This window comes from Peromyscus eremicus, chromosome 2 (genome assembly GCF_949786415.1).
Source record: "Peromyscus eremicus chromosome 2, PerEre_H2_v1, whole genome shotgun sequence".
In the NCBI taxonomy this organism is placed as follows: Eukaryota; Metazoa; Chordata; class Mammalia; order Rodentia; family Cricetidae; genus Peromyscus; species Peromyscus eremicus.
Window position 1 is genome coordinate 154,839,297 of NC_081417.1, and position 24,188 is coordinate 154,863,484.

The 24,188-nt window shown below is 43.1% G+C and overlaps 1 protein-coding gene across 1 annotated transcript; it reads left to right on the top strand.

The window, feature by feature from the left end:
- The first annotated feature begins 3,121 nt into the window (after positions 1–3,121).
- On the top strand, positions 3,122–4,606 carry LOC131904919 (crooked neck-like protein 1). Its single transcript, XM_059255911.1, has one exon. The coding sequence runs from the start codon at positions 3,125–3,127 to the stop codon at positions 4,604–4,606; it is 1,482 nt and encodes a 493-aa protein (XP_059111894.1). The 5' UTR covers positions 3,122–3,124.
- The last annotated feature ends 19,582 nt before the right edge of the window (positions 4,607–24,188 follow it).

Consider the following 24,188-nt stretch of genomic DNA (forward strand, 5'->3'; position numbering starts at 1 on the left):
CTAAGTCCAAGCAGCAGGAGAAAGTGATTTCTCCCTGAGGCAAAAATGGGGCTGTAAAAAGCCAAAGTTTAAAGTTTAGAAGTTTTGGGAAAAGTTGGTCTTTCTCTCTTGGGGAAAAAAAATCTTTCTCTTAAACTACAAAGCTTTCTAGCAAGCGCAAGGCCCTGGGTTCGGTCCTCAGCTCTTGAGAAACAAAAAACAAACAAAACCCTAAAGCTTTTCTTGGAAAATTTGGGAAAAAAACTCTCTAAAAAGCCTTAATCTTTCTTTCTCAAACCAAAAGCTCTTAAACTTAAAAACTAAAGCCTTTCAGAACTCTCTCAGGAAGACAAAAATTAGAATCACCTGAAGATATTAGTATGGGAATCACCTGTGATTAGTTCAAAGGGACAACAACAAACCTCTTAAGAGGGCAAAACCTCTCTCAGTTCTGTTTCAAGCTTTAAAAATCCTCCCTGCAATGCAGGAGGCAGGGACAAGTTCCTAAAAACCTCTTCTAAGCTCTATTTCTTCAAGCTAGTAAAAGGCAGTGGGTCAAAGTCCCCTGAGGGAAAAGCTTGGGAGAGTGAGGGTAAAGAGCTACAGAGAGCCCAAAGGGGCAGGAAACTTTACTGGGAAAAGCAAAAAAAGCTAAGCTTTTCAGTTACAGCTGAGCTGAGGCATCAAGGGTTTTGTTTCTGAGTGAGCCCTTTCAGAATGAAAAGGTGCTTAATCATCCTAAAGCAAAGGTCCCCTGAAGCAATGTAAACTCTGTTAGCACTGTATCCTCACTTCTGACCAACAACCCAGAGGCAATTGGCCAGCCTCTGAGTTGGAGTGCATTTCAGGGATACTAGGGTTCCTGCAGTTGTAAACTTCCTGGAGCATAGAGCTGAGGCAGGAAGGTGCAGGACCCAGGGGAAGATTGCTAATGAACAAAGCAAGCTAAAGCCGGTGGGAACGGCACAGTTGTCTGCTTTCCTACAAGTCCCGGGTTGGTAGGTCCACAGCTGCAAAAAAGAAATCTGAGAAAAGCTTTCCTATCAGAGTAAGGACCTAACCTTTCTGGGAAAACAGTAAAGCTGAACTGTGTCTGAAGCAGTTGTGCTGCTGAGTCAGAAGGCTGTCTGGGGAAAGAGCCCATCAGGGCAGAACAGAACTATCCAGGAGCAAAGCTTTGTTTTCTATCAGAGAAAGCATCTCTTTGAGAAAAGCTTTGTTTCAACTGACTCCTTGTGAGATGAGGGAGTGTAGCCCTGAGGGGTGATTGCCTCTGGCATAAGCTCTGTCCTTGAGCACCCAGACAAACACAACCCACTGGGGGACTGGGCCAGGTGAAGGCCTGATGAGACAAAACACCTGTCCTAATGGGAGTTTAGAGATGGCAAAAACCTCCCCTGTTAGAAAAGCAGAAGTTTGATTTATGAACACAAACTCCACAGACCCTGAAAACAGAAACGGACAAAAACCCCTACCTTCGGTAACAGGAAAAGCCGCCACTTTAGTGTCAAAAACTGTTTCTGGGGCAGAGGGGATAAACTGAGACCAAACTGGGAAATGTCAGAAAAAGACTCTCTGAAGAAATGGAGATGGGACAGATTCCTCCCCAGAAAATGCATGACCTGACAGCTGCTAGAGTATGAGGCAGATTGGGGTGGGGAGCCCCTACCTCCAAAGGCAGCTAGCAGAGGTACAGAGCTGCAGACAGATACCTGAAGCTCTGCATCTGGGGGGAAGGAACAAACAAAATGAGAATAAAATCAGTGGGAGAAAATCTCTCTGAAGGAGCTATGGAAAAGCGATTGTAAATGTCTTTGTTTTTCACTGACTGGCTGAGGCAAACACAAGCCCGGAGGAAAGTTGCTATGAGGAATGCCAGCCTCAATGCCAGCTAAGGAGGCAGGTTCGGTTCTGATCCGGGGCCAGTGTCTAATGAAGGAGAGACACCTGTTAAAGCCAGATGAGGAGAGAATAGAAATCTCTCAATGTCCCATAATTGAAAACTTAAAACTCATGGTTCAAATCTCTTGTTGCAAAAGGAAAAACTTCTAAAGCAAGTCCAGTAAAAGAGAACTGGAGGTTGACTCCCAGACCCAAAAAGAACTGTAGGAAATGGAGTCCATAAACTAGCTCCTTAGAGTGAGCTGATAAAGAGAAATGAATTCTGGGAAATGTAGTATTTCAGCTAAAGATGGCAATACTGTCCAAAAACTTTATAGCTCAGAATGAAGTTTCTTAAAGCAATGCTAGAAAGTTTAATCTTACCTCTTGAGAACTCAGATCAGACAAAAAGCTACCTATAAGAGCAAACAAGCCACTTTAAAATCCTTAAGAAAGCAAGAGAAAGCAGTTTATACACTGAATGTTGTCTTAGATATGAAGAAACTTAAAAGTTCTTTACCTCTTGAATAAACAGTCTGCAATGAGTGATTCCTTTGCAAATCTAATTAAGGGGATAAGAAACAGGCGTTAAAAAAATGACTGCTTTATAGACTGGAAACAAGCTTCAGAAAAGCTGTCTTAAAAAAAATAGTTGCTTCAGCCGGGCGGTGGTGGCGCACGCCTTTAATCCCAGCACTCGGGAGGCAGAGGCAGGCGGATCTCTGTGAGTTTGAGGCCAGCCTGGACTACCAAGTGAGTTCCAGGAAAGGTGCAAAGCTACACAGAGAAACCCTGTCTCGAAAAAAAAAACAACCAAAACAAAAAACAAAAAAAAAAAAGTTGCTTCACCTGAAAGTTCCTTATAAGAAATCAATACTAAAATATCACAGCTGCTAATATCAGGAGTTAAAGCTAATGAAGTGAAAATACTAAATCCTGAAAATGCTTTTTCTCAGAGTAAGCTAATGAAGGATATGTTTCATGAAAGAACATCTATGTTCTTTGAATAGTAACAGTTGTGGTGGAAATATTGGAACTAACAACAATCAAGTCAAAATGTTTCAACCAGTTCAAGACACTATTCCACAAAAGAAAGCTGCCTCTGTTGGGGGATCTAGTTTGTCCTGGGCAGGCTCTCGGGTGTGGGCTGGTCTTTGAAGCCCATTTCTGAGGTCCAGGTGTGTGTGTGTGTGTGTGTGTGTGTGTGTGTGTGTGTGTGTGTGTGTGTTTGTGTCGGGGTTACTCCGGTTCAGCGTCCGCAGACATGGCGTCCTCTACAGCGCCCGGGAAACAGAGGATTCCCAAAGTGGCCAAGGTGAAAAACAAAGCGCCAGCTGAGGTACAGCTAACTGCAGAGCAGCTCTTAAGAGAGGCTAAAGAGAGAGAACTCGAGCTCCTTCCACCCCCGCCTCAGCAGAGGATCACAGATGAAGAGGAGCTCAATGATTACAAACTTGGGAAGAGGAAGACTTTTGAAGACAACATAAGAAAAAATAGGACTGTGATCAGTAATTGGATCAAATACGCTCAGTGGGAAGAAAGTGTAAAGGAAATCCAAAGGGCTCGGTCCATATACGAGCGTGCCTTGGATGTAGACTATCGGAATGTTACACTCTGGCTGAAATATGCCGAGATGGAAATGAAGAACCGCCAGGTCAACCACGCCCGAAATATCTGGGACGGAGCCCTGACAGCTCTGCCCCGAGTCAGTCAGTTCTGGTACAAGTCCGCGTACATGGAGGAGATGTTGGGCAATGTTGCCGGTGCCCGTCAAGTGTTTGAGCGCTGGATGGAATGGCGGCCTGAGGAGCAGGCCTGGCACTCCTACATCAACTTCGAGCTGAGACACAAAGAGGTGGAGCGGGCCCGAACCCTTTACGAACGCTTTGTGCTCGTGCACCCTGCTGTGAAGAACTGGGTCAAGTATGCCCGATTCGAAGAGAAGCATGCTCATTTTGCCCATGCGCGGAAAGTCTACAAGAGAGCAGTGGAGTTCTTTGGAGAGGAGCATATGGACGCACACCTGTACGCGGCCTTTGCTAAATTTGAGGAAAATCAGAAAGAATTGGAAAGGGTACGAGTTATCTACAAATATTCCCTGGATAGAATTTCAAAACAAGGGGCGCAAGAACTCTTGAAAAACTATACCATCTTTGAGAAGAAGTTTGGTGACCGTCGGGCTGTGGAAGATATCATCGTGAGCAAACGGAGATGCCAATATGAAGAAGAAGTGAAGGCTAATCCGTACAATTACGATGCCTGGTTTGATTACTTGCACCTGGAGGAAAGTGAGGCGGAGGCCGACACAGTGCGGGAAGTCTATGAGAGGGCCATTGCCAACGTGCCGCCCATCCAGGAGAAGAGGCATTGGAAGCGCTACATCTATCTCTGGATCAACTATGCGTTCTACGAAGAGCTGGAAGCCAAGGATCCTGAGAGGACAAGGCAGGTCTATCAAGCGTCTTTGGCACTAATTCCTCACAAAAAGTTCACATTTGCCAAAATGTGGTTATATTATGCCCAGTTTGAAATACGACACAAAAATCTGACACTGGCCAGAAGAGCTTTGGGGACTTCCATAGGTAAATGTCCAAAGAACAAGTTATTCAAAGGGTATATAGAACTGGAACTACAGCTTCGAGAATTTGACAGATGCCCCAAGCCTTATGAGAAGTTCTTGGAATTTGGACCTGAAAAATGTACCTCATGGATTAAGTTTGCAGAATTAGAGACAATCTCTCTATAAAACTTACTGAGGTGAGCTCCTTTGTCTCTCTCTAGGGCTTGGAGAGTCCCTTAGAAACACTCAATGCTATCAGACTCAGATATGAGTTATCTGTCTCATGCCTGTCCATCAGCTTAAAAACATACTGTTCAGCTATGATTTCTCATTTTCATGTCTGGGGAGACCCTAATGCTGGATATATTCCTTTCCGCACCTTCTATGGCATTACAATTTCCCACAGGTTTCAATAAAATAGTTTTGCCTGAAAGCATGGTTGTATCCTTTATATATACTGTGTGAGTTCACTGACAATCTATTCCTTTTAGAGACAGATACTATCACTTAGCCCTGACCATTCTAAAATTCATTATGTAGACAAGGACAACCTTGAACACATGGAGATCTGCTACTGTGCCTGCTGAGTGCTGGGACTGACAGTGTCCAGTGGACATGGCTGGCAGAAGAGCTCCTACCTAGCACATCTGGATCCCTGGATGTTGTCCTCAGCACAGTGAAACAGGAATCCCTGCAAAGAATGGAAAGAAAGGTCCCAAATCAAAAGCCAATCTGGTTTCTGGGGGTTTCAATAAGAACAGAGACTGCAAGAACTGATTGGTGAAACTGCAAGAACTGATCGGTGGAAAGTGCATCAGATTGTCCTGTTGTCTGTGGGTTCCAGTAATTCTCCAGCCTCAGACTTCTGAACAGCGGCTACAGTCTTCTGGGAAATACCTGGCTAAACTATTATGTCCAGAACAACTAAGATCTACACCATGTGACCCCATCTGAAAAGACAAACAAAACAAAACAGTCGACAATTATTGAGTGCTGGAGAATTGTCAATGGTTAGGAGCACTGACTATTCTTCCTGAGGATCTCCTTCCAATTAATAGTCACGTGGCAGATGACTACTGTTTGTAACTCCAGCTCTGCTGGCTTTGAGAGGTATTTATGCAGGCAAAACACATATAAAACAAATCAAAAATAAAAATAACAGTTTTTAAAGTAAACCAGTATCAACAGAAAAAGGTTCTGTTTTCTTTTCTTTTTTTTTTTTTTATTTGAATAATCATCAATAAGTTTCTTTTCCTTTTTTCCTTTTTTTTTCCCCCCAGCTTTTTGAGACAGGCTTTCTCTGTGCAACAGTCCTGGCTGTCCTGGAACTCACTCAGTAGACCACGCTGGCCTTGAACTCACTGAGATTCTCCTGCCTCTTCCTCCCAATGCTAGGATTAAAGGTGTGCACCACCACCATCAGGCAAAGATTTTTATTTATTGTGCATACAGTATTCTGCCTGCATGTATGCCTGCATGCCAGAAGAGGGCACCAGATCTTATTACAGGTGATTGTGAGCCACCATGTGGGTGCTGGGAATTGAACTTGTCCTCTGGAAGAGCAGCTACTGTTCTTAACCTCTGAGCCATCTCTCCAGCCCAAGTTATTTTTTCAGTTTAGTCAAGAACATAATTATCTAAAATTTTCAATATGGCAATTATCAAAACCACTTGAAGACCATTCATGAACCCTGATTGCACTCAACTCTTAGTCCTCCCATGGATACCCCTCCCACATGTCCTGCTCCCCCAAATGTACATTTTGCATTGTCCATATATTCACTGTGGTTTGGTCAAATTCCTACTGGCCAGTCCCCTCAGGGAGGGTGAGTCTTTCTCTACCTGCATCAACACTAGAAACCATGAACCGAGGAGACACTGCCCTAGCCAGTTCTCACCCACCATTGCCACCATCTGCACTGCAGTGCTGTGGGCAGGCAAGCCATTGGGCCAGCTTGGTGGCACCCATGCTGTCACCTGTTTCACACTGTCACTGTGCTGTGCGCTGGCAAGCTGTGGAGACAGTTCTCCCATGATGTGCAGGGCCAGCTCATTGCATTCACAGCGTTTTCAGCATCACTGTGGATTGGTGACTGGGGGAGGGGCAGCCTCCAGTCACCACCGGGGTATGCAAAAAAAAAAAAAAATCCACAAAGGTGGCGAGGGCTAGACTTTTTCTATCTGATGGAAAAATAAAAAGCACACTCTTTCTGATGGTAACTTTCTCCTTTTACTTCCTCTAAAAAACCCTGTCTGAAAATCTTTCTTGCTCCGCACAGCTACATCTCTTTACATACAGCTCTATATCTCTCTTTACATACATACATCTCTCTCCAGTACACCCATATATACAGTTACATCTCTTTTTTATATAGCTCTGTATCTCTCTTCTATACATATTTCTTCTCTCAACTCTGTTACATTCCTTCATACATTACTGCATCATTCATTCATTCTCTCACCTTATTCTCATGCTTCTTATTCTGTTATCCCTCATACTTTTCTCACATTTCTTCTTCTTCATCTCTTACACTTCTCTCACATTTCTGCTTCTTCATCCTCACATTTTTCTCTCTACCCATCCAGCTACATCCCTTACTCAGCACACACTCCTACACACACTCACACACTCATGCCAGCTCTTTTTCACATCTGCTCTGCATGGCTCTGCCCAGCTTCCCCCCAAAGACATACTCTTCACAAATATGACTTACATTTTCAGGGTCACAAGCCATTTCTTGAATAAACAATCAGAGACAGAGCCAAAGTGATACACGTAAGGAATCCCACGGCTTCTCTTAGGCTAGGGAGGTCACATTGACTGGCCAGTGAGTAACGCTTGGCCAAGCATGTAGCCTGAGTGGTTAGTGTTCTCAGATAGGAAATGCCATTGAAATTCAGAACTAGCAGTAAAAAATTAGTTGGCTGAACCTTGAGCCTAGGAGTATGTGCAGTCAATTACTGTAGGGGGTTGTGTCTCAATGTAAACAGCCTGACCTTGATGTAGCAATAAACACCTGGGAACATGTCTTGTGTATTTTCTGCAGGGGCAGCTTAGCCCTTTTGAATTTGTTCTGAAGTCTAAAATTAGCTGACTTTGAGACTGGGAATACTGTTACTTTCCTGTGTCAGTTAAGAAAAATATTCTGATATTATTTCTATTCATCAGAATTATACAGCTTAAACAGAAATCATCTTCTTGACTGTCCACAGCTATAACTGTACCCAAAGATGGAATATTTTCTTGAGATAAATTCACAAGCAGCGGGAAAACATCCATAGCAGTTTTAGGAAAGAAATGTAGTGGCACCTGGAAAAAATTACAGACAGACACATCCAGTCATTAACAGTCAGTAACTCCACTGCCTTGCCAGGTAGGGCTCCCCATCAGATGGGTCTGGTGGGTTGACGTGTTAAATATTAGTTGTCACCTGCCGTATACTCCCATGGCTCTCAGCAATTGTGGGGCTGGCACCAAGGGGGGCAGTTCTCCTGTGGCCAAGCCATTGCTAGTGCCTCCATATGCTGATAGGCAAGGGGAAAGGGCCAGATCTCCTGAAGATGTCTAGGCCAGTTCTCCCTCAAATATGGGGCAGCTCTCCTGTACCTAAGACTTTGTTGACACTGCTGTTTTGCTGCCACCAAGAGGTGGAGACAGCTCTCCTGTGAGGGACTGGCTTGTGCTCTCTCCCCAACACCACCATCAGTGTCCCACATGCATTGGCAGCATGGTGCAGGTCAGCTCTCCCAGAAATGTGGATATTAACATGACTTGAGGTGGCCGCCCAGATCACATGGGGTTTGATAATAACACAGGGCCGTAGACATCAACTCAGCCCCTGGCAGTATCAATACTATTGACCCACTTATGGCCCTCAGTGGCTGCATGGGCCACAAGCCTTTACATGGGCTCACTTCAACTTGGTGCCCTGTGGCATCTAAGCCTGAGCACATCACCTAGGAATCATTCAATGGCACAGACTGTATCCATTCATGTGAGTTTAAGGCTTTATCATCATCTAGGGCAGAAGCATGGAACACCAATATTAACAGGGCCTCTCAGGCCATGGTGGTCCTTCAAGGGAGTACAATCCAGAAACTGAAACTTTCCTCATCGCCAGCCTCTGTTATTGCCAGAGCAGGGACTTTCTGTGAAGGCAGCAGGTTTGGAGGTGTTCTCTGTATCTACATAAGCTCTAGGCCATTGTATTCCATCCCACTGACCCTACCGGCAATGACAGCATGTTGATCTTAACCCTCTCTCTTACTGGTCCCTGCCATCAAGGCTCCAGTTCTACCTCTTTCCATAGCATGTGTACTGCTCCATTTTGCTATCTTACCCACCTCTCCATCACATATTTGTTCTATTTTAATTAAAAATTGCATTTATTTACATCCTGACCACAATTACCCTTCCCTCCTCTCCTCCCATTCCCTCCCCCCTTCCCTCCACCCCTCAAATCCACTCCTCCTCTGACCAGGCCTCCAATGGCTATCAACAAAGCATGGAATATCAAGTTGAGGTAGGACTGTAGCATCAATCTTAAAAGGTCTTACTAATAAAATCAAACCCAGAGTCAGGTATTGGGGTGAATACTGGAAGATCAGAGAGAGAGAATACAAACAACAGCTGACCTCACCTCACCAACTTCTCAGCTGATCCTGTATCCTTGAAGTGGGAGCCTCTAAATTCTCACCCGAATGAATCTCAGCTGAACTTCTGCTGAAAGCCTAAAAGCTTAACCAGGCTCTAGTTCCTGGTCCTCATGCCTTACATACCTTTCTGCTTTCTGCCATCACTACCTGGGATTAAAGGCGTATGTCACCATGCCTGTCTGTTTCCAGTGTGGCTTTGAACTCAGAGATCTGGATGGATCTTTGCCTTTGGAATGCTAGGTTAAAGGTGTGTGTGTGCCACCATTTTCTGGCATCTATATCTAGTGGCTGTTCTGTTCTTTTACCCTAGATTAGTTTATTAGAGTTCACGATATATTGGGTAACACAATACCACCAGTAGGACTGAGCTGCTCCCCTTATATTAAACCTGGGCAAGGCAACCTAGTATGAAGAACAGGTTCCTAAAGGCCAGACAGAGCATTAGGGCCATCCCCTGCTTCCACTTGTAGGAGTCCCCCAAGGTGACCAAGCTACACAACTGTGACACATATGTAGAGGGGCTAGGGTGGTCCCATATTGGGGGCGGTGTGGATGGATGGGGAGAGGGCTGAAAGAAATGACTGGAAAGAGGGAGCATTTCAGATTCGGGTAGAAACCTGGTGCAGGGGACACTCCCAGGAATCTACAAAGATGGCCCCAGACAAGACTCTTAGCAAAGGTAGATAGATGCACGGCGTGAAATGGCCATCTCCTTTATTTAGTAATTTAGCACAGGGCTTTTGTTGTTTTTTTTCTTTTTAATTAGTATATTTTATTTACTAGTGTGTGTGTGTGTGTGTGTGTGTGTGTGTGTGTGTGTGTGTGAGAGAGAGAGAGAGAGAGAGAGAGACAGACAGACAGACAGACAGACAGACAGATAGAAAGAGACAGAGGCACAGAGAGAGTGGGGTATCTCACCTACCAGGGCAGAGATGCTCTACATTAACAACATCATGGAATTCCAGACTGGATGTGAAGATACTCTCTGTATTGAGTCCCAGCTCTCACTCTTGTGAATTGATTAGGGGAGATAAAGTTTCATTGTTTAGATTAGGCTAGACTCAAAATTATGGCAATCTTCTCCACCCTCCTCAATTCTGAGACACATGCTTGTGTCATCACCCTTTCATGTATTTTTACATTTATTTACTTATTGTTTAAGTATTTCTATTTTAGGGGATGGTTTTGTTGAGGGTGGCCAGAAGACATGGTAATTGTAGGAACAGTGTCTATGGGAATGCAGTTGCTTCAGCCTCATCAATTTGACATCTCACTCCTCTAATATTAAAAGAAGCTAGGTTAGGTGGGCTGCTTGCACAGCCCTGGAATCCTAGCACTAGGGATGTGAGGAAAACCAATTTCTTGTTCAAGGATAAACTGGGATACATGAAGCAACCCTGTCTCTATGAAAAAAAAAAAATGAAAGTAGTTGATTGAGTTGAGTGCTGCTAAAGTGGTAGAGCACTTGTCTAGCACAACCAAGGACAAGAAACAAATCTATTGGTGAAATTATTAAGGCCACTCCAAGGAGTTAAAAGGGAGATTTACTTAGTGGCGTGACTTACCAATGAAGGAATAGGTAGGTTGCAGGTTCTGGGAAAGACACAGCTCAGTCTGGAGGTGTTCTGTGGAGCACTCTCCTCGGTTCACCTCTAGCATCCAGGGTCCAGTAAACAAGAGAGAGCAGCGCAACCAGATCTTGGGTCTTCAGGGCCCTCTCTTGGCCCTGCCTTGTAGGTGTGATAGTTACTGAAGCCTCAATGGGGCTTGGAACTTCCAGACCAAAGATGGAATGGCTACCCACTACACAAATCCTAGTACCAAACAATCTCAGTCAAAAACAAAGATATTCATCAATCCATATCATTTTTGTTTGTTTTTGTTGTCTTAACATGCTCTCAAAGCAATCTAGCCTGAAATACAGTGTATAGGATAATCTGATGGGATCCTCCCGCATCTATTTCTAAAGGGCTGAAAGCACACGGTCTTCTAACAAGCCTGACATCCATGCAGCATTTGAAAGGCAAGTGTGTTATGGGAATTCTGGTACCGGTCCTCTAGTCAATTGAAAGGAGCATTTGGGTCCAAGAGGTTGAGTTTTCTTTGGGATTGGACATGACCCAAATGTAAGGTAGGGCCGAGGGATGCATGGTCTTTTTGGAATGAGGAAGGAGAGTGGAGCAGCAGGTGACTTGATTAGCATTTCCCATTCTGTCTTGTGATAACTGTACATGGATTTTGCTTGTTAATAAACGTAAAGTAATCTGACTCCCAGCGTTAGGGGCTTGCTAGAACACATGAGAGTATGCCAAGCTGGGCAGGGCTGTTCAGTGAAGGAATGCTCTTGCCTTCCCAGTGCAAACACCCCTGCTTTGCATTTCTGCCTTCCTAGGCACAGACTCTCAGAAGGCTGCTGCCCTCCCAGATTGATTCTGCTTGATGCACATGTGCTGCTGTCCCAGGTGGCCCACAGGTGTTGAGGCAGGTTTTGCTCCCACTGCCTTGTACATTTGCGCTGTGTGCCACTACCCTCCCACGTTCAGCTCAGGCGAGCTCTAGAGTTAAATCTAGTGCAGTTTACAGCTTCCCTCTCAAACAAACTTTGTTCAGAGGGAGCAAGTTCTGGAGCAGAGTTTGCTCTGGATCAGGCATGAGGAGCCTGAGCTGCCTTGGTGCTGCACCTGCTCCTCCTGCTGGTCAAACCCGTCACTACATCTGAATACCTTCACACAACCCAGCCATCCAAGCACCAGATTCCCCTGATGGTCAAACATCATCATGATTTTCTGAGGATCAGAACTCTGGTAACTCACCTGGGAACTTTTAAAGGATAACTAGCCTACTGATGTGTGTGTGTGTGTGTGTGTGTGTGTGTGTGTGTGTGTGTGTGTGTGTGTGACAGAGAGAGAGAGAGAGAGAGAGAGAAAGAGACAGAGAGAGACAGAGACAGAGAGAGAGAAAGAGACAGAGAGAGAGACAGAGAGAGAGAAAGAGACAGAGAGAGTGACAGAGAGAGAGACAGAGAGAGAGAGAGAGAGAGAGAGAGAGAGAGAGAGAGAGAGAGAGAGGATAATAAGGGGAAAGGACAATCTTAAACTTAAAACCTTTTCCTGGTCAATGATTGGGAATATCACAATGCAGGGAATGAGGACCCTGCTCACTGCTACTATGGAAGAGATGCTAGAAAAACTGAGGAAATAAACAACTTAGCTGGGATCCTTCAGTTTCTGTCATTATTGTTATCAGTCTCACAACTCAAATTTTATCCTGAAAAATGGTTTGATAATGGTGCCAAATATGAGAGATTGACAGAAAAGATACGGGCCTCCAGTAGGATGGTCTTCCTGTACATTGTGAATATGTGTTGCTACTACTGGCTAATAAAGAAGCTGTTTTGGCCTATGGCAACACAGGTTATAGCCAGCAGAAAATCCAAGAGAGACACAGGGAGAAGAAACACAGAGTGGGTGAGATGCTGTGAGTTTCCAGGGGAGCTAGATGTAATAAAACACAAGAAAGGCAATGAGACACTCGTCCATAAATAGATTAATAAAATTGGGTAAATTTAAGATGTAATAGCTAGCTAGCAGTAAGCCTGAGCCATAGACCAAATAGTTTGTAATTAATATTAAGTCTATGAGTGATTATTTTATAAAAACAACTGCTACCTGGGCAGGACCAGGCAGGACTGAGAAACTTCAGTCTACACGGGCCTTAGAAAAGGCAATTACTGATGTTATGCAAGCCTTACAAATAGTTACAAAGGAGAATAATACAGTTTTGACTAACAAGATAAAGGCTTTAGAAACATTTACTGATGAAGAGAACAAGAAGGTGATTGATAATATGCAAACCTTAGAAAAACTTAACATTCAAGTCTTAGAAAGGGCTACTACTGATAATATGCAAGCCTTAAAAATGGTTACTAAGGAGAACAATACAATCTTGACTGACAAGAAAAAATCTTTAGAAATATTTACTGTTGAAGAGAGTAAAAGGGTGATTGATAATATGTAAACATTAGGAAAGCTTACTATTGAAAATATCCGCGCTTAGAAAAAGCCACTACTGATAAATTACAAGCCTTAGAAGTAATTATTAAAACCGATAATAAAAGCATTCAGACACAGACAGAAGAATTCAGAAGAGACCCAACCTCACCATTAACTGATGGAATTAGAGAGGAGTTGCCCAAGGTTATTAAAAAAACAACCTTGATTTATCCAATTACCATTCAAGAAAGACTACCAGATGATAGCTATCTCCAAGGTTATACATAAGTTAAATGGGATCCTATAGAAATGATAGATTTAAGGAGATTTAAGGAAGCAATGGTTTCCTATGGTACACATTCCTCTTATGTGAGGCAGATGTTGAATACATGGTCCACTCAGAACAACATTACTCCAAAAGACTGGAAAAATATAGTTATAGCCATATTACAGTTGAACAGTTGGTTGTGAGAAGAAGCTAAGGCCCTCAGACAGCAAGGTAGGGTTAAAGATCATAAGATTTCCCAAGATAAAATCTTTGGTGAGGGCTCTTATGATGATGTGGATAGTCAAGCTACATTTGGTGACAACACCTTGTCCTTATGCCATACAGCAGCCTTAAATGCTTGTTACAAAATTCAAGAATCAGGAAAGAGGACTGAGCCATTTACTAAAGTTATACAAAACTCAAGAAAAGCCTTCACTGAATTTTTGCAAAGATTGATTTCAGTTGTAAATCAAATGGTATCAGATCCAGAAGTTAGACAAATATTAATTGAATCTCTGGCTTTTGAGAATGAAGGGTAATTGGGTCTTTAAAGATAAGATCAGCATCCATAAAGGAATAGATTCCCCCACATAGTCAATATTGAATCGCATAATCATGATGATGCTTGGATAGTAGAGGTGATTTCTCAAGGGTTAAGGAAAGATCAAAATATCAAATGTTTTTATTTGTGATAAACAAGGCCATCTAAAAAGGAATTGCACAGAGGCATTCCTAGAAATAATGTTTCTTATAGAGATAACCTGAACAGAAGGCCCCGACCTTCTGGAGTATGCAGAAGATGTGGAAAAGGCCAAAATTGGACCAATGAATGTAGATCAACAAGAGACAGGCAAGGAAACACTTTACCATTGGGAAATGCCTTGGGGGCCTTTCCCAGACCCCAATGTCAAATTTGGTTCACTCATTCCCTGTCTCCATGGGGGAAAATCCTTGCCAGAGCAAATAAAGGACCTAATGCCTATTGTAAAATACCATACTGCTCTGGATGATAGAACAGCTTTAGAAGATAGAACAAGGCCAGGCAGTGGTGGTACATGCCTTTAATCCCAGCACTCAGGAGGCAGAGGCAGGCGGATCTCTGTGAGTTCAAGGCCAGCCTGGTTTCCAAAGCGAGTTCCAGGAAAGACGCAAAGCTACACAGAGAAACTCTGTCTCGAAAAACCAAATAAATAAATAAATAAATAAATAAATAGATAGATAGATAGATAGATAGATAGATAGATAGATAGATAGATAAACCAAAATTTTTTGGAGTGAATATTTTGTGAATTTCATAAACTGAATATTTTGGGCAAACTTGTATAAATAATCAAAGACCAAAGCTAAAAGTATGAATAAATGACATTGTAATTGAAGATTTTGTAGACACAGGGGCAGATATAACAGTTACACCAGAATCTTGTCATCCAAATTGGCTTCTTTAGGAGGCAAATGTTTAGCTTTTAGGGATTTGAACTTTATCTCAAGTAAAACAAAGCACAATATGGCTAATATGTATAGGGCCAGAAGGACAGAGTGGAAAATTAAAGCCATATGTGGTCAATATAGCAATGAATTCATGGGGACATTATTTGTTACAGCAATGAAAAACCTAGATCGACACTCCTCCAATCTCAGAAACAAACCATAAACCAACATATATTTCTGGGACAAATACTGAAAGGTATTATAAAGAACAGTTAATGACCATTCAGGTTGTACAAAAACAGGGCACAACAGCTGTTGATCTTTCAAAGGTACCAACAGCCCTACCTTTAAATGGTTCACTGACAAACCTGTCTGGGTAGAACAACGGCCTTTGACATTGGAAAAATTACAGGCCTTAGAACAGCTGGTACAGGAGCAAATAAATGCACAACATATTGAAGCATCACTCAATCCTTGGAATTCTCTTGTATTTGATATTAAAAAAAATCTGGAAAATGGAGAATATTGACAGATTTGAGAGTCATAAATAAAGTAATGCAGCTGATGGGCTCTCTACATCCTGGAATCTCCCTGCCTTCTCTATTACCTAAAGGATGGTCTATTATAGTTACTGATTTATAAGATTGTTTCTTCATTATACCTTTACAGGAAAAGTATAGAGAAAAATTTGCCTTCACGGTGCCTACTTATAATAATTCCCAGCTTGTTAAGAGATATCAATAGTTCTCCCACAAAGAATCTTAAACTGCTCCACCCTGTGCCTCAATCTATACCAGTATATGGACAATATCTTTCTAGCTAATTCAAATGTAGATACTTTAGAGAAAATGTTTGAAGAAGCAAAGAAAATTTTGCCTTCTTAGGGATTACAAATTGCTTCTGAAAAAATACAAAGATGAGATTCTATTAATTACCTAGGATATAAAACAGGTTTACAAAAAAATTCAACTCCAAAAGGTATAAATCAGGAGAGTTCAATTGCACACTCTTACTGACTTTCAAACATTTCTGGGAGATATTAACTGGCTACAGCCCACAATTAGAATACCAACTCAAGAACTGAGTAATTTGTTTCAAATCCTTCCAGGTGACAAGCACTAAAATAGTGTAAGAAAATTACCAACTGAATCTGAGAGAGAATTGGCTTTGGTAGAAAAAAATTACAGGATGCACGTGTGGATCATTTCAATCCAGAGGGTGGTCTTGAACTCCTGATCTTCCTGCTTCCTCCTCCCCAGTGCTGAGATTAAAGATGTATGCTACAACTGCCTGGCCTCTATAGATAATCTAGTGGTAGGCTCTGCCCTCTGATTTTGAGGCAAACCTTGTTTGTTAGAGCATACACCCACACACCTTTAATCCTGGCATCTGGGAGACAGAGGCAGGCTCCTTGACTACATAAAAAGTTTCAGAACACCAAAAGCCACATGGTCAGACCCTGTTTCAAAAACAGATTGGGATTTAGGAGGGGAAGGTGGCTCACACTTATTCCAATAGGAGACAGAAATGGTATTGCCAATTCTTCTGGGAAAACAAACAAAAACATCAAAACAAACAATAAGCTAAGCATGGTGTCCACCCTTTTCATTTCAGTGCTCTAGAGAGTGAAGTAGGCTGATCTCTTTGTGTTCAAGGCCAGCCTTGTCTGCATAGTGACTTCCAGGCCAGTCATTTCTACACAGTGAGAGCCTGTCTTCATAAATTGTTTTTTAGCTGGATAGATGGCTCAGGTGTTCAGAGCACAGACTGCTCTTTCAGAGGACCTCAGTTTAATTCTCACCATCAATATCAGGTAGCACACAACCATCTCAACCTCCAGATCCAGAGTGATCCAACTCCTTGGGCCTTTGTGTCACCTTCTTCCCTGTGAACATTTCAAAACACAGACAACAACAAACACATAATTAAAAATTAAAAAAACACAATCATTTGAAAAGTGGGATAAGTCGGAGGTGTAGGTCAGTGGTAGAGTTCATGCTTAGCATTCATGAGGCCCCAGGTTCAATTCCCGGCACCTCCAGTGCTTTCAAGCTCCTGTAGGTTACCAGCTTTCTTTTCTCCCCACGACTTTACTATTGCTCGACAGTGGTGGCTCACGCCTTTAATCCCAGAACTCAGGAGGCAGAGGCAGGTGGATCTCTGTGAGTTTGAGGCCTGCCTGGGCTACAGAGTGAGTTCCAGGAAATGCACAAAGCTACACAGAGAAACCCTGTCTCAAAAAACCAAAAAAACAAAAACAAAAAAAGTGGGATAAATGAGCCTATTCCCACATAAATTTAATGAATAAATAAATGAATATATGTGTACTAAAATTAAATAAAGATGATTTCTAAGAGGTATTTTATTTATATACAGAAGACTGGGACAATCTTGTGATTAAAGGCCCAACCATACTTTAATGTTTCTAAGGTGGATTCCTTTTATGTACTGCTAGGGTTTGGTCAACCATTTGCATGCCTGGTGCTTGTGGAGGCCAAAAGAGGGTGCTGCACTCCCACACCTGGAAAGGCAGAGAAATTTGAGCCAGCATTTGAGTCCTAGAAATTGAACACCTGTCATCTGGAAGAGCATCCAGTGCTCTTAGCTGCAGAGCCATATCTCCATTCCCTCATTTACAAAAGTTTAAATCCCCTATTTTCTATGATGATGCATGCATGGTAAAGGTAAGTACTTTCACACTGAACTATACCCCAGGCCTTTTCAGAATTCCTTCAGCAATTCGTTTGTATATTCATCCACACATTCATGTTGTTTGAGACTACATTTCATTCTCTAGTGGAGGCTACACTGGGATTCTTGGAGTAGACAGGCAAATACATGGGAACCTGCCTGCCTGCATCAGCCGACTGAGATTTCAGTTACAGGCACAAGCCTAAAATAGTTTTGTTGTTGTTGTTGTTGTTGTTGTTGTTGTTTTGTCTTTATGAGCAGGGAATAGACATGTATCCAGAGCTAGCCTTTAACTCACACACTGAGCCATGCTGCCTTCCAACAAGAGATACTCCATCCTAAACATCTTAGTGTATCGCTAAACCAGGCTCACAACCAAGGTTTGAAACCTTTGCCTTGGCTGAGAAAAGCAGGGATGGATATGGATGTGTTTCCTTAGCTGTATGTCATCCCTGTGGATTGCCTGTGAGTAGACTCGGTGGTGTCTGCATGGGGTGACAGATCTCCAGGAGTTTAAGCAGTGGCCCTAGCCTCTAGGATTCTGAGATTCTCCATCGCCTTCTCTGAAATTTATTTTTGGTTCCTTGCCTGCTTGATTTTGTGTGTATACTTTTGTTATAAAAGAGGCTATTCAAGTTTCCCTGGCTAGCAGTCAATGCACAGTGTAGCTGAAGGTGACCTTGAACTTTAGGATCCTCCTGTCTTGCCCTCCCAAAGGCAGGAATTGCAGGAATGACTCATTTGTATCAAAATGTTTAAGAATCTTTGGACTCCACACACCCTTTCCTAAAAGTGGCTTTCAGTCCTGACCAGATTCCCGAATCCCCACCCAGATCCTCCTCCAGATGTCCTAGATAGGCTGGGACTGATGGCATCAAATGTGTCATCCAGAGATGGAAGGAATTAGAGATTGGGTGAAGCTCATCCATTTCCTACCCCACAAGCATTGACTGCAAGTTGCTCATACGTGGCCACAGTATCACAATTTGGAAGGGGAAAGACCTGACCAGCCTACACAAAACCATGTTTCACAGATAGTAATAACTTATTTTATCTTTTAGACTGGAGAGCACGATTCAGAAGCTACAGTCAGCTGAGGAAGAGGCTCAGTGTCTCAGATCCAGGGCCTTCAGCCCAAGCTGGACCTGGAAGACATGAAACGGGGTGGAGGAGGACATGATTCCCTCTGAAGGGGATGTCCTCATGGCCATGTTCCTACTTGAGTCACTCTATTATCCTGAAGAACCTTGGTAGCACATGAAGATGGGGCCAGGTTAGAGTTTGGCATGAAGACCCTGGTTGGTGTCATTGTCTCTCTGGCAGTGAATTACCACCCCCACCACCAACCCCGAAGGCCTAAGGTTATACTTGATGCACATGAGATCCACTGGTGATTTAGGAATTTAGCAGAGTCACTGTATCTGGGGTAGAGTGAACAGCTGTTTTCTAGAAGTACACTGACCTTGAAGAATCCTTGAAGAAAACAGTGATTGTTTTGCTGAAGGGGCATTGCAGCCATCCCATGACTTTGGTCACAAGGCATATGGGGCACACCTGAAGCTCTTATTTTATTATGCATTGCAAATGATACGTAATAAAGGACTAGAGTCATGGGGGCATGTGATGCTTTCCTTTAGTAAGACATGCAAATTAGATTAGGGTCCTTGGTATAAGGAAATACTTTGTGTAACAATCAATAAAAATGCCTTTGTATGGCTGTTCTGGGTTCAGTCCATCAGAGAAGCTGGACTTTTCTGCTGCCACAGAGGCCTTAAAATTTCTTCTTGGAGTGCCTTCTTTCTTAAGCTGAACTGTGCTACTTGGTGTACCCTGACACACTGGACTTCCTGAGAACATGCTGGGCTGGGGGAGCAGACTTTCATAGGTAGAATATAGAACTACTTGGGCAGTGTCAAAATATGTCAATAGCAGAGTGCATGCCTGTCTGTGATGTTAGGTCTCTGAGGGCTTTTGTGTTGTAAATAATGTGTAGCACTTTCTAGCAAGTATCCATTGTAAGGGGATCCTGTCTGAGACTGCTATGCTGGCAGTCTAGTATGTTCAGGTTTCCCTAGATTTAATTTTTCAATTAAAATTTAAATACTGGCATAGGTTTGTCTATGGCTGGGTATAGCACCTGAGTACAGGTGCCCAAGGAGGCCAGAATATGTAGAAACCCTGGAGCTGAAGATACAAATATTTGTGAACTCACCTAACTTGGCTTCTGGAAACTAAACTCAGTCCCCAACACTCTAGGCTTCTTCTTCTTCTTCTATCTACATATTTTAAATATGAGTTTTATTTTGTATGTGTTCACACCAAGCTCATGCAGTGCCTGTAAAGGTCATTCTTAACAGGTGTCTGGTCCCTTGGAACTGGAGTTACAGAGGGTTGTGAGTCACCACATGGTTACTTGGACCCTAATCTAGGTCCCAGAAAGGAACAAGTGCTTTTGACTTCTCAGCTGTCTATCCAGACCTCTTCTGTTGACATTTCTTCTTTTGTTCAGAATATAATAGGCAGTCCTGAAAACGTAACATACAAGTGACACTATACAGATATGGTAGGACACATTAAGGAATATTTATATAATATATGTACATATATGCATGTAATAACAATTCATGAAAAAGATCATGCTTTTGAACAGCAATGAGAAATATATGGCAAAGTTTTTAAGGAAGAAAGGTGTAATTATATTAGAATTTAAAAAGAATATAAATATATATAATTGGTGAAAGACCTTCACAGTTACATTTGATTGAATTCAGCATCCATTCACAATATTGAATCATGGGATCATTAAGTATGTTCATTTTGTGTGCTTATACATGACAGAACATACTTGCCATTACCTGCTTGTGAAGGTCCGAGGTCAATGTTGGGAATCAAAGTCAACCCAGGCATATACATACATATACACGTGTGTGTGTGTGTGTGTGTGTGTGTGTGTGTGTGTGTGTGTGTGTGTTTTGGGGAGGGGGATGTTCCAGACAGGGTTTCTCTGTGTAGTTTTGGTGCCTTTCCTGGAACTCACTCTGTAGTCCAGGCTGGCCTCGAACTCAGAGATCCACCTGCCTCTGCCTCCCAGTGCTGGGATTAAAGGGGTGAGCCACCACTGCCCTGCCACTATATATTGTTTACATTTATTTGTTTGTTTGTTTGTTTAGTATGCATTTATTTCTATTTTGGGGGAGGCATGGGGCATACATGTTGAGTGGAAGAAAAACCAGGGCAGTCTTCCTCTCTCTCAATCATGGGGGTTCCTGTAACTGAACTGAGGTAGTTAGGCTAATGCCAAGCACCATTGCCAAATGTGCCCTTTGGTAGCTGCCCAGCCCCCTTGTTAAATGAAAAAAAAAATTTTTTTTGTTTTGTTGTTTTTTTTTTAATTTTGAGCCTGAGTCTCACTGTGAAGCTCTGGATTGTCTGGAATTCCCTGGGTGGATTTGGCTGACCTCAAGACACAGGAATCCTTCTACTTCTGCCTCCTGAGTGTTGGGATTAAAGGTGTGGCCCAGCACACCCTGCTCCCCACCCAGTCTCCATTTCCTCTTCTCCAAGCAGGTTGCAGCCAGATCCTTTATCTACCACCCTTACCCCCGGGGAACTAAGGGCAGCTTCTCCCTCAAAGCCTTTCTTGTTCCTTTTGGTTTGTTTTTACTTAAGTTTAGAAAAAATCATTTCCATTAGCCCAGGCTGTGATAAAGCTTGCTGTGTAGCTGAAGATGACTTATAATCTTGTTTTGGACTCTCAACAATCCTCCTGCCTCACCTTTCCTGCAGCTGGCTGGATTTTGTTTCTACGTTCTCCATATTGCTCTGTGTATGAGTCATGCCATGGTTTATCTGTGCCTGATACTAGACAAAAAGTAAGAAAAGAAGCTGAAATTCTTATGGTCATGACTGCGAGTGTGTTCTGGAGTTCCTTCTCTAGCCTCACACTCCAGTCTTCTCAGAGCTGCCACAGTAGGTGACTGAAAGAGAAACCAGTTCTGCCTGGAACTCCAGAACACACTCACAGTCATGACCATAAGAATTTCAGCTTCTTTTCTTACTTTTTGTCTAGTATCAGGCACAGATAAACCATGGCATGACTCATACACAGAGCAATATGGAGAACGTAGAAACAAAATCCAGCCAGCTGCAGGAAAGGTGAGGCAGGAGGATTGTTGAGAGTCCAAAACAAGATTATCTAGAAACTAAGAGTCCATCACAGCAGTAAAGTGTAAGCTAAGTGCAATAATAAGCAAATAAAGGAATGACTTTTTTTTTTTTTTGGTTTTTCGAGACAGGGTTTCTCTGTATAGCTTTGCGCCTTTCCTGGAACTCACTTGGTAGCCCAGGCTGGCCTCGAACTCACAGAGATCCGCCTTGCTCTGCCTCCCGAGTGCTGGGATTAAAGGCGTGCGCCACCACTGCCCGGCTAGGAATGACTTTTAAAAAGTAAATGAACTCAGCGTTGTGAAGTGAATTCATGCACGGACTCCTGATATTCACCCTAGGCTCAGAATTCTCTTTGTTTCTTCCTTCCCCCATGGAGCCCAATGTGTATTGAGCAGGAAGTTCCTGTAAGATAATATAGGTGGAGCAAAATCATCCAATCAGATGGCAGCTTTGGTTGGTGGTGCCGCTGCTAAACGTTGAGAGGACAAAGTTTTGTGGAAGTGCCGTTGGAGTCAGTGAAGACACTCAGAGCTCTGGAGCTTGTCACCCATGTCCAGGCCAGGTAAGTCCTTTACCTCCATCAGGACACTCCAACTTGTTGAGAGACATTTTAGACACAAGACAGTGCAGGGCATACAGAAATCACTCTCTTCACATGGACAGAAGACATTGGGCTTCCAAACCCAGGGCTGCTCTCTTCTCCAATGGCCTCTGTGTTCCTTTGGTTTAATTTTGGGTGTTGAGACAGGGCCTCACTGTGCTGCACAGACTCTCCTAGACCTGGATAGGTAGTTGCACTGGGTTGGGAATCAATATCCTCCTGCCTCAGCCTCCTGAGCGCTGGAATGACCTGCATGCTCCACCATTTTCTGATTCTTATCAACTACTTACCTCGTGTTGGTTAATTTTGAGACAAGGCCTCATTCTGTAAACCATGAACCTTTGAATCCCTGGCAGGTCCTCTGCTTCAGCCCCCAACATCTGGGATTCCTGTTGGGAGGTTCTCAGTGCCTTGATATAAGCTTTGCTTGGTGCACATTGAAAATTTGTTTCTTTGCTTTTGGAAATAGTCTGGTTCTCTAGTCCTCTTTAGACTCAAACCTGCAGGAATTCACTGGCCTGATCCTCCTGAGTGTGGAGATCGAAACTAACTGTATTATAAAATTCCTCTAGTGTTTGGTGACAGGATAACAATATAGAATATGTTGACCTAGAGATTATATGTAACACAGGATGACCTTGAACTATCTTCCAGCCTCCACTTCCCAATTATGGTATAATATGTGCTTATAGCTGGTGGCTGTGGCACATGCCTTTAATCCTAGCACACGGAAGGCAGAGGCAGGTGAATTCTGAGAGTTCAAGGCTGGCCTGGTCTACAGAGCGAGTTCCTGGACAGCCAGGGCCATACAAAGAAAGCCTGTGTTGAAAACACTAAAACAAAGAACAAAATAGGTGTTCATTTTAGAACTTTTATTCTTTTTTCTTTTTTTTGGTTTTTCGAGACAGGGTTTCTCTGTGCAGCTTTGCGCCTTTCCTGGAACTCACTTGGTAGCCCAGGCTGGCCTCGGAACTCACAGAGATCCGCCTGGCTCTGCCTCCCAAGTGCTGGGATTAAAGGCATGCGCCACCACCGCCTGGCTTCATTTTAGAACTTTTTTTGTTTTTGTTTTTGTTTTTTTTTTGTTTTGTTTTTTTTCCGAGACAGGGTTTCTCTGTGTAGCTTTGCGCCTCTCCTGGAACTCACTTGGTAGCCCAGGCTGGTCTCGAACTCACAGAGATCCGCCTGGCTCTGCCTCCCGAGTGCTGGGATTAAAGGCGTGCGCCACCACCGCCCGGCCATTTTAGAACTTTTATTTGGGATGGAATCTCATTAGGTCATGAACTCAATGTAATTCAGTCTGACTTTGAAGGAGCACTCTTCCTCTTTGTACCTCACAAGAGGTGGAATGGAGGTCACAGACCTGTTACTTCATATCTAGCTCATAAAATCAACCAATATTTTCTAAAATTGAAATAAATTCCTTCAGGAGGCAGGCTGGGATTTTTTGTTTGTGTGTTAGTCTTGATTTAGTTAAGCCTTTTGTTTGATTTTCGAGACAGAGTTTCTCTGTGTTGCACTGGCTGTCCTTGAACTCATTCTGTAGAACTCAGAACATTCTGGCCTTGAACTCACAGGGATTTACCTAGGTTTGACTCCTGAGTGCTGGGATTAAAGGTGTGTACCACAACCACCCAGAGATTTAGTTGGTTTTAATGAGATAACTGATAGACTGTAATTTACATTTTAGGTTGTTCAGTTCTTTGAGGGTTTTCGAGACAAGGTTTCACCAGCCCAGGCTGGTCTTGTACTCCTGATAGCTCTGCCCGTGTTTCTCTGCTATGCTGGTTTCAGTTATGGTCTCACTGTTATTGAATGTGTTCGTAATCCCAGGAATTAGACTTCACAGGTGGCAGTTTTGTGATTTCATTGAAAAGAAATTGTTTTGTGTTTGGAGACAGGATTCTCTGTGTAACCCTGGCTGTCCTAGAACTCACTCTGTAACCCAGGCTGCTCTGCCTCTCA